Source organism: Cynocephalus volans, chromosome 1 (genome assembly GCF_027409185.1).
Source record: "Cynocephalus volans isolate mCynVol1 chromosome 1, mCynVol1.pri, whole genome shotgun sequence".
NCBI lineage: Eukaryota > Metazoa > Chordata > Mammalia > Dermoptera > Cynocephalidae > Cynocephalus > Cynocephalus volans.
The window spans coordinates 257,140,018-257,153,235 of NC_084460.1; the positions used below are offsets into that span (position 1 = coordinate 257,140,018).

General features: G+C 34.0%; 1 protein-coding gene across 5 annotated transcripts in view; it reads left to right on the plus strand.

The window, feature by feature from the left end:
- Positions 1-13,218, plus strand: part of GLS (glutaminase) — a 91,791-nt gene that overhangs the window by 42,784 nt on the left and 35,789 nt on the right. For 3 of the 5 annotated variants that reach the window (XM_063093453.1, XM_063093475.1, XM_063093465.1), the window contains exons 10-14: positions 1,348-1,414; positions 1,975-2,025; positions 4,565-4,741; positions 9,322-9,453; positions 10,441-10,533. In XM_063093453.1, the coding sequence (XP_062949523.1) occupies positions 1,348-1,414; positions 1,975-2,025; positions 4,565-4,741; positions 9,322-9,453; positions 10,441-10,533 (520 nt within the window). Of the gene's footprint in view, positions 1-1,347; positions 1,415-1,974; positions 2,026-4,564; positions 4,742-9,321; positions 9,454-10,440; positions 10,534-11,522; positions 11,913-13,218 lie in introns of those variants that run through there. The other 2 variants (XM_063093457.1, XM_063093483.1) reach the window with 2 other exon arrangements.

The following is a 13,218-nucleotide window of genomic DNA, read 5'->3' on the forward strand; positions in this document are numbered from 1 at the left end:
ATCAATTTGATGTTTGTTCTTGCTTCAATTTTAACAGAATTTATGTTGCTTTGAATAGGAGATCTTTTCAAACTGTTTTCTTATAGTGCATTATACAAGATCCTGTTCAGACATGTTATAACAAGTTAATACGACTTTATTTTGTTGCCCCCCAATTTTGCAATCCATGCATAGTCTTTTTTATAATACTCATTTTCCATGAACTTTTTGAAGATCTCATACAAAGAGTGTCACACACAGTTCCGCCCCTATCAGCAGCCTTCGGAACACTTGTAGATTGATCTCTCAAATGTGTACTGCTAATTAAATCTGTTTAAATCAAAATTGTCTTTCTTCCCAAATTGCTCTTTGCTTTAGGGATTCCTGTGTCAGTTAATATTATCATCCTCTCAGAAGGTCATGTTAGAAATCCAGGCTTTGTACCAGACTTTATCCTGTCTCTCTTCTTTCCCATCAGATTGGAAGGCTTATTCAACTGCTCGCATATTTGATCATACCCGTCCTTCCATTCCTATTACTGCTGCCTAAGTTCAGTCATTCCGTAGCTCTCATTACAGTAGTCTCTTAATATATCACTCATCCTTTCTTTTTCCCCTTTCCCAAACTGATGTCAGAGTTATCCTCTAAAATGTAACTCTGACAGGATAACTTTTTTGAAAGCCTTCAGGCTTTTGTTTTGTGGGCAACAGGAACCATTACATTCTTTGGCATTTATTGATCTTGATAATTTGATCCAAGTCTCCTTTGTTACCTCGGTGTTTCTCTGTTCTTCTCCATGTTCCACACAGTTTCCCAGATATATCAGATATTTGCCGTTCTTCAATGAAGTCCCTATCTTTCACGCTTTTATAACTTTGTTCATGCTGCATGGAATTTACCACTGTTTAGGCTCCCCCCGAAATCTATTAATCCAGTGAGTCCTGCAAGATCCATTTTAAGTGTCCCTCTCTCAGTGAAATTTCCATGATTCCTTCTGTTGGAATTGACTATTTACTGTACTTTTGGACAGCCAGAGGATTCTGCAAATTTTCACTTTATTTTAATGGTGGAATATTTGAGAATTTAAAAATTAGCTTCTTTGTTCACAAAATAGGAAGAGTAGAATAGCCTTAGTTCATTCAGTCCTTTCACAGTTGAGAAAGGTAAGACTGAAAGAATTATCACTTACATGAGTTGCCCCAGGCCACATAACTACTAGCCTGTTGACAGAATTGAGACTGGAGCTCAGCAACCCCAAATCTTAGTTTAGTGTTCTTTTATACTGTACTTTGCTATAAAAATTAAACTGAAGAACAATTTCATTTTTGCAGAAAGTAAATAAATAGAACAAAATTTTTTTTCTTCTAGGTTTCAGTCTGAAAGAGAAAGTGGAGACCGAAATTTCGCAATAGGATATTACTTGAAAGAAAAAAAGGTTTTTCAATTTTTGTTCTTATTTCAAATTATCTTTTATTTGATAAAATACTTGAAGATGTATGCTAAGAATTCAGCAATAGCTGTTAAGCAACTACGTATTATTTAAGGTGCAGAAGTTTTTGGGAAACACTCTTGAGTCAATGTTACCAAGTTGTTAATATTATTAAACTGATTTGTATCTGGCAGCATTCAAATATTCAATTATATTAATGTAAATCCTGCTAGAAGTTTAGTCTATTTTTTCAGAAGAATAATACTTGATTAGTGTTGATTGACCTTGAATTTTAAATTTTAAGTGGCTGGTCCAATAACTTAGTTATGAAATCAGCGTATCATTTTCAGTTAAACTAGTATCTAGAAATTTATGTGATATGGTATAATTTTTCTTTATTGTTCTTTGTTATTTTATGTTTATACTCTTTTATAGGTTACATGCTGTATTCTCAAAATGAAACATTTATTTACATTTTAAATTTAATCTTAATGTATTCTTTTACTTATGTGCATTTTCTTTCCCCCGTGTGCCTATATTTTTAATTGCCTTTGTGTTTTTTTCAGTGTTTTCCAGAAGGCACAGACATGGTTGGTATATTAGACTTCTATTTCCAGGTAATTTAATTGTATGAACTGTGTATATAAATTGGTATGTCACCTTTTCCAAAATATAGGTGTCTCTGAGATCTTGGCTATAGGCTATAGGAAAATACATTTTACATTGGCTTCCAAAAAATGTAGTCATGAAAGGCAGTCTCATGTCTATATGTCCTAAAAATTCATGCCTCAAAATGTAATAGGGAAAAATATAATGTTTTCAGTAAAAACTAGGAAGTGCCAAAAATAATGTATAGTCTCAGAAATTGGTTTCTCCTGATTGTAAATTGAGCTCTGTTTTCTTAGCTTCTCCCAAACAATGCAAAATCTATTTGTTTCTTTATCAGAGAGCTCATATTCGGCATTTTAAAGTGTCAGTTTCTCAGCTGACTTGATATCTTTTGTAATTTCTGTTACTACTCTACCCTGGCTTAACTGGTGAGAGGAGAAAAAATTGTTTAGTTCGCTTCAGCAGTGTCACATAGTGGGTTTTCTTCTAAGTTAGAGGTTGTTGATTCGTCATGGGAATGGGATCACAAACATAACCTGCTATGGTATAGAACTCAATTTAGGACAGCCTCACTGGAGATCCTCCCTTCCCCCATATTTTTAGTTCAGTTTATTCTTACAGATTTAACATTGGTGCCACTGATGTAGCTGTAATGTGAAGCTACATTATTGTTAAATTCTAATTTACCTGTCTTTACTTTTGAAGGTGCTTTAATTTTAACCTTTTAATAATCTTATAGAATTTATAAGGGAGGTTGATAATGAAGTAGATTTTGATGAAAGTCCAGGTCACAGTCTGTCATCTGCCCAATGTGAAAAAATTGAGTTGGGAATCAAGAATATAAATATAAAATTCAAGGTCTAGCCTGCCCACTCATTAGCCATGTGACCTAATTTCGTTTACTGAGCCCTAGTTCATTATGTGTAGCATATGCCTTACCTAACTTGCTGTATTATACTGACCATAACATGAGGTATGTGTGAAATTGCTTTGAACTATAAAGTGTTATGTGAAATATAGTATTATTTTTACTCTTTTATCCAATAGTCTCTATTTTTTCCTGGTCCATATGGATTTTTTCTATAAGTTAAAATTTCTTTTTCTTTGGAATACATATTTAACTTTGGCTATTATAGGTTAGGTGCTACTAACCTACTGTGAAATTTCTGCACATAAGGGCAAAAAATCAAGAGACAGCCATAGGAGCCTTACTCTTTTTTTTTGTGACCTCACCGCTTACTAACTCTTTTGGAGAAGGGCTACATCTAATTGAATATCCATCAGGTTATCAGGAGAGTATTTTTAAGTTGGCATTTGTCACATTAGGCATATGTTGCCTTATGACAAAATTCCAATTAATATTAAGTATAAATTAGGAAGTTATCATTGGGATTTAAATATTATTTTTTATAGAAAGCCTTTCATGATTAAATCAATCTTACTGTATATCATTGCTGTATGTGGCAGTATAGTAAGTAGATTCTATAGCTTTGGAGAAATAGGGAAGAGATTTTAATATAAATGAGCAAAAGTGAAAGGTGATCAAAAAGTGACACCCAATCAACGTTATACAGTGTTCTAATTCACTGTAGTTAATTAGCATCCTTCTTGCTACTTCCACACCCTTTTGTGCCTCTTGTACATACTGAAGTATGACTGAGAAAAGCTTACAAGTTAAGGATCCAGTCTTCTCCTCCTCCTTCTTCCCACTTTCTCTTTCTCCCCCTGTACCTCACCCCAATTTTGGTTGCTGTTAATTAAAAACAAAATATGGAAGACTTATTATTTTAGTTTTATGAGTAAATTTGGGTTTGATGTGGTAAACTATTTTCATTATTTTAATTATATTTAATGTGAAAATTTCATCTTAGGGTACCTGAGTTTTCTCTTTTTTCGTTCATCATGGTATATCTAGCCCCACAGTAAATATCAAGTAAATATTAATAAATTGTCTAAAAAGTGATTTTTTGTTTTAGGCTCACAGAGCACCCAATCTAGAGCTGCCTTAGGTTTTTCTTCCCCTTTGTCCTTTGCATTTTGCCATATAAATGGAAATGCTGAACTTTGTTACAGGTGAAATGTTAGGCATTTTAGCACTTTTTTTCCTAAAGTGGTAGTTTCTCATGCAGACACTATCATAATGCTGATGTATGTTGCTTTATCTTAAAAATATACTATGGCTCATTTTTTCTTGTTCATTTAAAAATAATTATGCTTGGGTGTTCTACAGGAAGCATTAATATATAAGCAAATTTGAATATCACATAGTGCAATAACAAATCTTAGTGCTTAGGGGCTTGGCTCTTCCTAGCCTAGTTCTGCCATTAAAAGACAGAATAACTTTTGGCAAATCAGGATAAACCTTAAGGGGGCTAGAATTTTGGTCATTAAAATCTTTGGAATGCCATCAAGTTATATTGAAATAATTTTTTGGAAGAAATATTTCAGTTCTATATGAAATACCAGATAAAATAGATTATCTTAGAAGTCGACTGTAATACTGAAAGTAATAGCCTTAACTTGAACTCAGTTTTTTCTTTGTTTTAGCTGTGCTCCATTGAAGTGACTTGTGAGTCAGCCAGTGTGATGGCTGCAACACTGGCTAATGGTGGTTTCTGCCCGATTACTGGTGAAAGAGTACTGAGCCCTGAAGCAGTTCGAAATACACTGAGTTTGATGCATTCCTGCGGCATGTATGATTTTTCTGGGCAGTTTGCTTTCCATGTAAGTAATTGTTTAATCTTAATTTTCTCTGGCAAGAAACTAGTCTGGGCTGGTTCTTTTAAAAATGTAGTTTGAACTTTGCTACTAAAGCTGTACATTAATTCTTGAGAGAGAGAGGCTTGTTTTCAAGGTTAATTTGTTACAGAATTAGTAAGGAATAGAGTTAAATAGTCTACCAGATGTTCTTATGAACTTAGAAGTTTAATTTATAGAACCTCATCACTTCTGCTTTTAAGGCATTCCATTGTACAAGATTAGTACTGACTTTCTTTACTTTCAGTTGTTAATGTTTAGCGTTATGGTGATTACATACCTAAAGAATTTCTTAAGTTCCGAAAGAGTGCATAGATGCAATGTATACTGTCTTTGGCTATAGCCATAGATGTTTAAAAGGACTTAAAATATGTTAAAGTTAAAACTTAACAAAAATGTGCTTCTTTAAACTCTGGTGTACATTTGCCACTTGTGAAATGTATAGAGTTTTCTTATTTCATTCTGCTCATGTCAAGTCATAATGCCCTTCTTTTTTTTTTTTTTTTTTTTTTTTAAAAGATGACCGGTAAGGGGATCTTAACCCTTGACTTGGTGTTGTCAGCACCACGCTCAGCCAGTGAGCAACCGGCCATCCCTATATGGGATCCGAACCCATGGCCTTGGTGTTATCAGCACCACACTCTCCCGAGTGAGCCACGGGCCGGCCCCATAATGCCCTTCTAAAAATTTTTTTTATTTTGGAAATTTTCAAACATATAAGAATAGAGAGATGCATTTAATGTTACCCATCACTCAGCTTTAATAATTGTGAATGCATGACCAATCTTGTTTCATCTGTATGTACATCTACTTCCTCCATCTTTGTCATATTTCTAATATGTAATTCTAAATAAGGACCCTTAACAAAACATAACAGTATCATTATTACATATAAACACTTAAATATTACCTTAAAAACTTTAATATCATCATTAATTTAAATCACCATTAAATATAATATTATAAAATATTTAGTCAGTGTTCAGTTTTCCTGAATTATCTCATAAATTATTATTATTTTACAGTTTTTTTGACTTGGGATGCAAATAAGGACCATACATTAAGATTGGTTTTGTTATCCTTTTTCTTTTAGTCTGTAAGTGTCCTTTTGGCTTCTTTCTTTTTTTTGTTTTTAGTTGAAACAACTGGCTTGTTTATCCTGTACAATTTCCCACAGTCTATTAGTCTGTTTTTGCTGCTTATAACACAATAACTGGGTAATTTATAAAGAAAAATGACATTTATTGTTTATAGTTTCTGAAGCTGGGAAGTCCAAAGTCCATCTGGTGGTGGCGACAGTGACCCAGGGGTTTCACATTGCAAGATGGTGGAAGCAGAAAGAGAGAGAGAGAGAGAGAGAGAGAGAGAGAGAGAGTGAGAGACAGATAGACAGACTCTTCTCTTCTTTTAAAGCTCTCAGAACCATGCCCCTGACCATCATTTTTAATCTTTTCACTACTGCACAGTCCTATAATCCCATCACCTCTTCAGGGCTCCACCTTTCAATTACCATAATAGGATTTCCCACCCTCTTAACAATCACAGTGGGGGCTAAGTTTCTAATACAAACTTGGGGAACACAATTCAAGCTTCAGTGAGTTTTGGGGGGACATAATTCAATCCACTACATTCCACCCCTGGCCCCCCAAAACTCATGTCCTTTTCACATGCAAATAAACTCATTTCATCCCCAAAGTCTCAACTTATTTCAACTCAAAAGTCCAAAGTTCAAAGTCCCATCTGTGAAACCAACATGAGTTATCTACTGCCAAGATATGATGGTGGTACAAACATAGGGCACATATTCCCATTCCAAAAGAAAGAAATAGTCCAAAAGAAAGGGGTAACAGGTCCCAAACAAGTCTGAAACCCAGCAGGGCAGGCATTAAATCTCAAAGCTGGCAAATCAGATACCTTGATTCCGTGTTTGACCTCCTCTCCACTCCTCTGGTGTGGGGATTGGGTCCCCAAGTCCTTGGGCAACTCCCCTCCTGCGGTTTTCCTGGTCTTAGGCCACACTTCAGCACTCCCAGGCTGGTGTTCCATTCTGGTAGCTCCACAAATCTGGGGTCTCCATGGCAGCCCTGCTCTCACAGCTCCACTAGACATGGCACTATTGGGGCTTCTCTGCTACAGCTCTGACCCCACATTTCTGTTCGGCATTGTTCTCGAGAAGGCTGTCTGCAGTGATTCCACCCCTGCGACAGATCAATTCCTGGGACCCCAGACTTTTCCATACATCCTTTGAAGTCTGGGTGGACTTCCAAGCCTTCCCACCTCTGGCATTCTGCAAGCCTGCAGACCTAACATCACATGGATGTAGCCAAGGCTTCCAGCTTGTATTTTCCAAAGCTGCATGTCCAGCCACACCCGGGGCAAATTTAGCCACAGCTGGAGTAGCCAAAGCATCCGGGGTGCTGGTGCTCGAAGCAGTTTCTGGAGGTGGTCCTGAGCAGTGAGGCTGTGGAGGGTGCCTCAGGCCTGTTCTCCAAGACCATTTTGTCTCCCTAGGCCATTGGGCCTGAAGGGGAAGGGTTGGCCCCAGAAGCTTCTCAGTGCCTTCAGGGTCTTTTCGCCCTTCTCTTGATAATCCTATACTTTTCTGTTAATCTTCTTAGTACCATTGCATTTTTCTTCTGAAAATGCTCTCTGCTTCTCTACCACATGGCCAGGCCACAAATTTTACAAATCTTTGTGTTCTGCTTCTCTTTTAAATTCTGGCTTTATGTCATCCCTTTGTCACCATAACTTAGCACAGGCTGTTACAAGTAGCCATGCAGCTTCTTTAGTGCTTTGCTTCTTAAAAATTTTTTCTGCTGAGTACTCTGGTTCACAACTCTTAAGTTCCAACTTCCACAAAGTCTTAGGGCATGGTAGAATGCAGCCAAATTCCTCGCCAGTTCACAGCAAGGATGATCCTTGCCCCAGTTTCCAATAAATTCCTTATTTCTATCTGAGACCTCACTAGAATGGTCTTTACAGTCCATATTTCTATCGGCATTCTGGTCAGTACCATTTAACCAATCTCTAAGACATTCCAAACTTTCTCTTGTCTTTTTGTCTTCTGAGTCCTCCAAACTCCCCCAACCTTTCCTCAACACCCAGTTCAAAGCCATTTCCACATTTTCAAGTATCTATTATAAGCAACACCCCACTCTCAGTACCAATTTTCTGTATTAGTCCATTTTCGCTGCTTATAACAAAATACTTGGGACTGGGTAGTTTATAAAGAAAAACGACATTTATTGCTTACAGTTTCTGAGGCTGGGAAGTCCAAAGTCCATCTGGTGGTGGTGATGATAGTGACCCAGGGGTCTCACATCGCAAGATGATGGAAGCAGAGAGACCAGAGAGACAGACTCTCTTCTTCTTCTAAAGCTTTCAGAACCACGCCCCTGACCACTATTTTTAATCTTCACTACTACACGGTCCTACAATCCAATCACCTCTTCAAGGCTCCACCTTTCAATTACCATAATAGGATTTCCCACCCTCTTGACAGTCACAGTGGGGGCTAAGTTTCTAATACAAAGCTTGGGGAACACGATTTAAGCTTCAATGAGTTTTGGAACATAATTCAATCCACTACAGCCTAGATATTGCTGATTACATGCATTCCACTGTCCCTTGAATTTCTTATAAAATTGGTAGATCTGATTCAGGTGTTCTTTTGTTTGCTTGTTTTGTTTAGTTTGTGCAAGATTACCTCATCGGTGTACTTCTATCAAGAGACACAATGTCTGAATTTTAGTAAACCGTTAATGAACACTGTCCTGATGACATTAATTTTGTCTTTTATCATAGTCATTTTCAGGTTTGCATAATGTAAACTTAAGTTTTTGAAGAGAATTAGTTTGAATTACCATTTCATCTCTATTCCTTAAATATTTCTCTGACAGAATACCATGGAAAATCTTTTAAGAAGATATAATTTCTTATTGTTTTCTAGCTGTAAAATATTTTTTGAAAATAACTTTTTATATTTAAAAGCAATACATGTTTATTTTAGAACAGTTAGAAAATACAGTCATGGCATTGCTTTAGCAATGGGAATGTGTTCTGAGGAATGCGTTGTTAGGGATTTCATCATTGTGTGAATACCATAGAGCGTATTTACACAAATCTGTATAGTATAGCCTACCACACACCTAGGCTATATGGTATACCCATTGCAGTCTTATGGGACCACCATCATATATGTGGTCCGTCGTTGACCGAAACATCACTTTGTGACACATGACTGTATGTTTAAGAAGAATAATATAAAAACATTCATAGTCCCACAATTTAGATGTAACTACTTTAACTCTTCAGAGTGTATCTTTAAAAAAATTTGCTATAGACAGATCTATCCCAGACTGTTTTATAGCTGTCCTTCTCATTTACTGTATTATAAACATGTTGACAAATATTTATCTACATTTTTAATGTTGAAATTCTATTGTATGGATATATACCATAATTTTAAAACCAATTTCCCTATTGTTGGACATGTTTTTTATTTTAAAATGTTTACATGAATGTCTATTTTATCGAATTATTTTCAGGTTGGTCTTCCCGCAAAATCAGGAGTTGCTGGGGGCATTCTTTTAGTTGTTCCCAACGTCATGGGCATGATGTGCTGGTCTCCTCCTCTGGATAAGATGGGCAACAGTGTTAAGGGAATTCACTTCTGTCACGTAAGCATATTTTCTTAATGAAAATAATAATCATATGAGTATAAGTTGATTTTATGCTTTTTTACCCATTTGTTATAGTTGATTGACTCTTGACACTCTGCCTGCTTGTGTGCCAGTACTGGCTAGCCATGGAGATACTCTTAGAGGAGCTTCATTTTGTCTCTACCAAACAACTCCCATTTAATTATTCTCATAGAAAATTACATTTGTTTGGGTTTTTTTAATTTTCGTAGTTATAATTAGTCTTCAGTTTTCAAAAGCTCAACAAAAGATATTAAACTTGGTGGAGTAATTCAAATCCCAACATATTTTAAGAATTATTATAGTTTATTGTGTTATCTTTAATCTGCATGGTTGAATATATATATCTACTATTTTTTTTTTGAGGAAGTAAGCACTTCAAATTTTAAAAATAAAAAATTTTTAAAAATTGTTCCTATTCTTGATTAGTTCAGTATTTTGTTGTCACCCAATTTTTGCTAATATTTCAGCTTCTGGTTTTATTTATACTTATTACTAGAATACATGTTAAGTACCATACTCAATTATAATTCTGATTTAATTTTCAGTCTTTTATGTTTTACAAAAACTGGAGAATGGCATTGGATTGCATATAAAGTAAATTATAGTAGATTGTAACCAGAATACTTATTTATATTTTTATGGAAAATTGCTTTACAGTTTTTTGGTAGAATTATTTTATGTTGCCTGTTATTATAAACCCCATTTTATAGAAGATGAAAGTTAGACAATTTGAGTGGCTGAGCTCTAAGGTCATGCTAGTAAGCAGTGTTCTCAAAACTTGTATCTGTATCTTATTTCTGATTTTAATCTTCTTCTTGATGTATCATGCTGCTTTATTAGCATGCAGTGATTGTTTCTATGAAATAGTTAAGCTGGACAGTATGAGCATAGTTTGTTAAAATATGAATAAACACAGCCAGTAAATAGCCAATTTCTTATACCTGTTCTGTATACTATTTACAGGATCTTGTTTCTCTTTGTAATTTCCATAACTATGATAATTTGAGACACTTTGCAAAAAAACTTGATCCTCGAAGAGAAGGTGGTGATCAAAGGGTAAGCAAAATTATTTAGATTATTATGTATTTTTTTTAAGAGAGAGAAAATGAGATTTGCCTGTTTAAATAAAACTAAAGTTTAATTGTCCTCATATATTTCCTAATCATAAATGACTGTAAACAAATTGTTGTCATATTTATCCTGGATCCGTAGTACATAGATATTAAATATTGCTATTTTGTTACGTAAATTGGAACTAGATAGCCTAGTGGCTGGGTTTTACCCTCTGGTTTTCTGGTATTTTAAGCAAGATTTTAAAAATTCATTGTGTTAAAAGACATTGGAAAGTGCTATATGCTATAAATCTAACTAAAAAGAAAGCCTTATTTTTTACTTGATATTTGTCAGTTATAGTCCTGAATTGAAGTTTATTTCAACTCCTTGCCTACTGTGTAATTGGATATGTAAATGGGGAAGAGACTAATAACATTAGAGACTTTTGAAGCCTCACAGTAAGCTTTATAGGCCACTGTAGATGAAATATTTCTTAAAAGACTGTTTAATGTAATATTCCTTATACCCTTAAAGTCCTATTTGTTTATTATCAGTGTGTTTTGCTTCATAGTATTGCACATATGTGTTCGTTTTTTAGAGCTAGTATAAGAGTCAGGTCTTAAATTTTTAGTCTATGTAGTTTCTCACATAGACCGAGAGACTTGTGTTGAAAATTTTAATTCAGTTTCTTTGCATCTCACATAGAAAATGTTTATAGTAAAATTACCAAAGTAGACTTGAACATGAAGCACTTGTAAGCAGAAAATATTTTTAATACATACTAAGTAAATTTTCATTAGTTAGTGCCAAACTAAATTTTTGTTAGTTCTGATCAAGGTTAACTTCTGAATAATATATGAGATTAAGCAAAGACAATAGAATAGAAACATCCATGGGAGTTGAAATGGGTGACATGGAACAAAATGTCAGATGATGGTGGGTAAAATGTTCACAGATTTTATTAACATTCATTGAAAAATACCATTTTATAGCTTGGACCTTTCTTCACTCAAGTGCACTAATAAATTATATGTGTTGCTTGAACAACTAGCATTCCTTTGGACCATTGGACTATGAAAGTCTCCAACAAGAACTTGCTTTAAAAGAGACAGTATGGAAAAAAGTGTCACCTGAGTCAAATGAGGACATCTCTACAACTGTAGTATATAGAATGGAAAGTCTGGGAGAGAAAAGCTAAAGAAATGGGTTCTAGTTTCAGAATGTTTCTTCATTTAATCTTTCAAGTATCTTTAGCTTTTTTGCAAACTATAAATATTTATTTGAGTTTTTGTGTTCTCAATCTTGGGTGCTGGAGCCATAGAGCTTTTTCTTTTTTTTGTCTTTTAATCTTTGTGTAAAGATAATAGATTAAAATATGGATTTATTGGTCTTTAAAAAAAGTATTTACGAGTAAATAAAGCAATTTGCTTTATTTTTAAAAAATACAAAAAGGAAAATTTTCTTTTAAGATTTTCTTGATGTAATTAAAATTTTAATTATATAGTCAGATAATTCCACTTTAAAATAGTAATAGAAAATTGTAATTTCTCAGTTCTAAAACCCACAAATTGAACTTGTACATTTTGTTGCATTTTGTTTTTTCTTCAGTCTAAAAGTGACATGATGTCTATAGAGGCAAAGTACTTTTATGCTGAATACAAAACTAAAAGGGCAAAATAATGGGTCCCAAATTATTTTACTTAAAATAGAAGTAGATTATAAAATTAGCTTACCTTTACATTTATGCCATTTTTACTGATAGAATGGCTTTAAATTTTTAAAAATTCATTCAAAATTTTATCAATCACTTTAAAATGTCTTCTTAATTTTCTTTGCAACTCCTATGTTCTGTCAGAATTGTCAATGTACAGGAATGTCTTATAGTACTAAAACATTCCAGCCAAAGATTTCAGATATGAGATAACGACATGTTTCATTGTTAAAAAGCTATAATGGTTAGTTACTCAGAGAGACAGAGAGTGTTTTCAAGTGAAATGTTCACTTATACAATTTTATTTTCGTATTATCCACATAATATGTTTTATTTAAGTATGAATGGCAAATATTGGTTTTTAGCTTTTAATAATTTTATTCTAATAATTTCATAAGTGCTAATGAATAATTACTTTTGTGATAAGTTATAACATCTGATAAAGTTTATTCTATTTGAACTCTTTTAGAGTGCTTAGGAAATGAATTTAGTCTGAAGGCAGTAAGTATCCTACTAAAGTATCTGTTAGATCTGAATCCTTTGTTCAGTTATAAAAATGCAATATTGAGAATCTTGTTTTTAAGAGAAGAACTATGGGTTTTATACAACCTGATTTCAAATGATAATTCATAGTATTCAAAGTCTGTCTTGGCAAAGTGATTGTAAAATTCTGTAGGACCTATTCACACTTCTACCTTCTTCCATATACAACTCTGATTTTCCCCACAGTTCCCCATAGTTTCAAATTTGTTGGTTTGTTTTCCAGTTATTTTCTGAAGTTGTAAATTTGGGTGTGGAGTGAGGTTTATAAGGAAAACTTGATGGTTTCTTAGCATGATGGCTTATATGTGGTAAGGCAAAGTCTGTAAAAATAAATTGAATGTAGCAAAAAAGATTTCACTGAGTAATTTAGTGAATACTAAATTTACTAGTATGCTAGTGAATACTAGGTGCAATATAGATAGAGAAAATATTAA